This window comes from Rutidosis leptorrhynchoides, chromosome 6, assembly GCF_046630445.1.
Source record: "Rutidosis leptorrhynchoides isolate AG116_Rl617_1_P2 chromosome 6, CSIRO_AGI_Rlap_v1, whole genome shotgun sequence".
NCBI classification, from domain to species: domain Eukaryota; kingdom Viridiplantae; phylum Streptophyta; class Magnoliopsida; order Asterales; family Asteraceae; genus Rutidosis; species Rutidosis leptorrhynchoides.
In genome coordinates, this window is record NC_092338.1 from 105906194 (window position 1) to 105909778 (window position 3585).

Consider the following 3585-nt stretch of genomic DNA (forward strand, 5'->3'; position numbering starts at 1 on the left):
AGGTAAATTACATATGTATATGTATAAGTATTGCATTCACTAAGCATTAGCTTACCCTCTCGTTGTTTACCATTTTATAGGTTCCGGCGTGGATAAGGGTAAGGGCATTCGTTCGGACTAGAGATCCCGCTTGATGCTAGGGGACGCTTTTGGCTTTAGTAGATCTTGGAGTTTGACCGATAGTTGGGTAGTTTAATCCTAAATGCCATGCTCATTGTGTAGTTTGGAACTTAAACTTTTTGGTGGTCGAAACTCTAAACTTGTATTAAACTTGTATTTTGGGTCGTGTGGGCCCCGCTTGTAAAACATCGTTTTATGTTTGATTCGTGTTAGTTTCACATATATAAGTTTGTCGTGAAAAGCGTTCGGTCTAAATATGTCGGGAAGAGGTCCATCTTTTTACGAGTTAAAAATAGTTTGATCAGAGCCTGGAACGCCTTGTGCGCGCCGCGCACTTTCAGTGGAGCGCGCCGCGCACCACACCTGAGCAGCAGTTTAAATTTTTTTTTTGGGACTGTTTTTGGTCGGTTATCGGGTTGGGTTGTTACACTTGATTAGTTAGTTTACATTCAAGTTTGTAGTTCAATATTACTTTTATATTTCATGTATGTGTTAAATCTAAGACTTTGATGTAACTTTGGTTCATCAAAACACTTGCAACACTTAATTGAGTTGTGCTACTTATCTTAGACTTACACTTGGGTTATGATGGTCAAAACTTGGTAAAGATGATGTAAACACATCAACGAGTTGTACACTTGAAGCTATATGCATCAAGGATGAGAACCGTGATAAGCATCGAGTACCAAGAAACCCCGGAACCTACTGTTTACTGTTACTGGGTCTGATCAGTATGACCTGGGCTACTGTAAAGATGATTTTCAGTTAGCTCTGTTCGAGTAGATAACTTTTCATTTAGGACTCGTCTTAATCCGAGTTACGGTTTAGGATTTATGGCCCTCCGAGTGTCACTATGTCTTTTAACGTTGTGCTGAAAATTCTGACCTACTCGCACTTAGACCGTCGCCACGGTCAAACGAAGATGTGTTTGCTTCTGGAATTTTTACCACAAATAAAGGACTCATATACGGAGCCATGGCCACTGGTCTCACCTTATTTCAGTAGGTATCGTGGTCGTGGCGACTGACCGAAGTCAGCCTTTGTTTTAAACTTCTTTCATAAACGAAACTTACTTTACACCTTTTGTTTGATGATGATTGATGATGACCTTTAAGACCTTATTTACATACATTTAAACCTATTGGTACGATTTACTGACTTAGTACTATTTGACTTAGGTTGAGGACTTTCCGGACCTACGTACTTGCTTATTTTCCCGACTCGACTTTACCACTACTATACCACTAGGAGTTATAGCATTCCCTTTTTACTTTAACTATTTTGGGAACTGAGAATACATGCGCATTTTACGTTTTACATACTAGGCACGAGTACTTAAACTTTATATATGTGTGGGTTATACAACGGCATAAACATTCCCTTTAGCTCGGTAACGTTTAGTCATTGGTTTTTGAACCGGTGAACGCGAATCTTAGATATGGATCCATAGGGTTTGACATCCCCACTCTGGCTAGTAGCGCTAGCATTTAACGGGTGTTTAATACTTCGTATACATACGCACTTGCCATGTGTACTTTCAGGGGGTATAAACGTTAAGTTAGTTACCAAGTGCCCACGGTTAAACATATACTTTATCATACTGTTTTGAAACGCTCTTTGTAGCACTGAAATCTCGTGGCCTTCCTTACATACTGTTATACTTAAACTATAGCTCACCAACCTTTGTGTTGACATTTTTAAGCATGTTTTTCTCAGGTGCTTAAGGTTGCTTCCACTGTGTACTAGTCTTGCTGTAGACACCCGCTGCTTTAGAGATGTCACTGCATGAACGTTATCTTGCATTCATAAAAATTATTACTTTTGAACTATGATTTGTAACGACCTATGGGTCACATACTATTATCCATGCTTCTATTCGTTAAAGCATACTTTTGGTTGTTAAACATTGATGTTGGTTAAGACATCACCTTTTATCATGAATGCAAACTTGTTTTGAAAACGCATATAGTGTTTGACCTTGTAATGATCCTGTTGTTGATGGTCCGTACATGTTGATTTAGTATGGGGCATCACATTAACCATTCATCAAAAACCTTGAAGGGTTTAGGGCCAAAATCAACATTACCATCTTGTAAAATAAGAGGGCAATGATCCGTATGCTTTTTATCCAAAACCATTACATTGAGATTCGGCCATTGAAGTACTAGATTTTCGGAGACGAGGAATCTATCAAGTTTGCTGAATTTTCTTCCGTTATCACTGATTCGAGTGTAGGTTCTTCCTCCCAATGGCAAGTCAAGTAAAGAGTTATCTTTAATAAAATCATTGAAAAGTTTTGCTCTTCTTTCACATAACTCATTATTCTTTCTTTTCGAGGAGAATCTAACTTCGTTGAAATCACCGAAAATGACCCACATTGCATTGTCATATTTCAAAACTTCATTGAGATCGTTCCACATTTTCTTTTTTTCCGGGTCATTTTGGGGACCATAAGTATTCACAAGGATGAGCTCGGTACCTACATCTTTCCAAAATCCTTTTGTCGCAATAAAGGAGTCACGCTCAACAACAAGGTTAGCAGTAAAAATATTGGGGTCCCATATCGTGATAATCCCTCTCGAGTTACCATTTGATTTTTTGAAAGCGTAGTTATAGTTGTTGTTACCCCAAACCTTTTCCACCCAAAGTTCTGAAATCTTTTCAGCTTTAGTTTCCTGGAGAGCAATAACATTAGGGTTTTTTTTTGAAAACAAACGCGTTTGAACCAATTATATTTGTTTTTGTCATCTAGACCTAGACCTCTGATATTTAAGGATAGAATCTTCATTTTAAAACAAATTATTAAAATCTCAATAAAATTGGAGTAGAAACAGAAAGTACCTCAATTTTTTGATTGGGCAGGTTTCTTCTTTAATCCAAGAATTTCTCCAACATCCTCACCATGTAACGATTTTCCTGAGAAGGAATGGGAGCTACTGCCTTTACTGAAATAAGATGAAAGAGTTGAGCAAGACTTGATTTTCAATTTTTTCCGGGACGGATTTCTAGCTTGGGACTTAGCCTTGAGAATTCTAGAAGTTGTATTCCATCTTCTAATATTAGTCCACACCGATTCGTTTGAGGTAGTTTTTCTTTTTTTATTCGGAAAGCCTGCTTGGACTGTGGAGTGGCCAGAATTACATGATCTTGGTGGCTTGGCATAGTGGTCAGACGGGTTGTTACCAGACTTGAAGGCGAAAATAGAAGTGGACTTAGGTGGGTCGAATTGATCGGGTATGAAGGGTTTTGGGTTGTCAAAAATATTTGGACTTGAGATGTGTGGAGTACTATTGAAGCAGTTGTTAGTAAGGCCCAACGGATCAACTGAGATGTGGTTATCTGGGCTGTTAACACGTGGGGAGTGGGCTTGGGGGGTAGTGGACGAGGTGTTAACGGTTACAGGGCTAGGGTTGAAAGTTTCATCAATAGGCTTAGAAGAAGTTGGTGATGCATAGGTTCTGGAAA

At 38.8% G+C, this 3585-nt stretch overlaps 1 protein-coding gene across 1 annotated transcript; it reads right to left on the reverse strand.

Moving 5' to 3' along the window:
- Positions 1-2150: 2150 nt before the first annotated feature.
- Positions 2151-3282, reverse strand: LOC139853941 (uncharacterized). The gene is made up of 2 exons (XM_071843276.1): positions 3262-3282; positions 2151-2795 (listed from the first exon to the last, which is right to left on the reverse strand). Exons 1-2 carry the CDS (start codon positions 3280-3282, stop codon positions 2151-2153), a joined length of 666 nt encoding a protein of 221 aa, XP_071699377.1.
- Positions 3283-3585: the final 303 nt, after the last annotated feature.

Coding starts and splice junctions, on each gene's coding strand:
- LOC139853941 (XM_071843276.1), bottom strand. CDS start 3,282: ATGCCAAGCCACCAAGATCAT. Junction 2,796..3,261: donor TGCCAAGCCACCAAGATCAT/GTAATTCTGGCC, acceptor ATTGCTCTCCAG/GAAACTAAAGCTGAAAAGAT.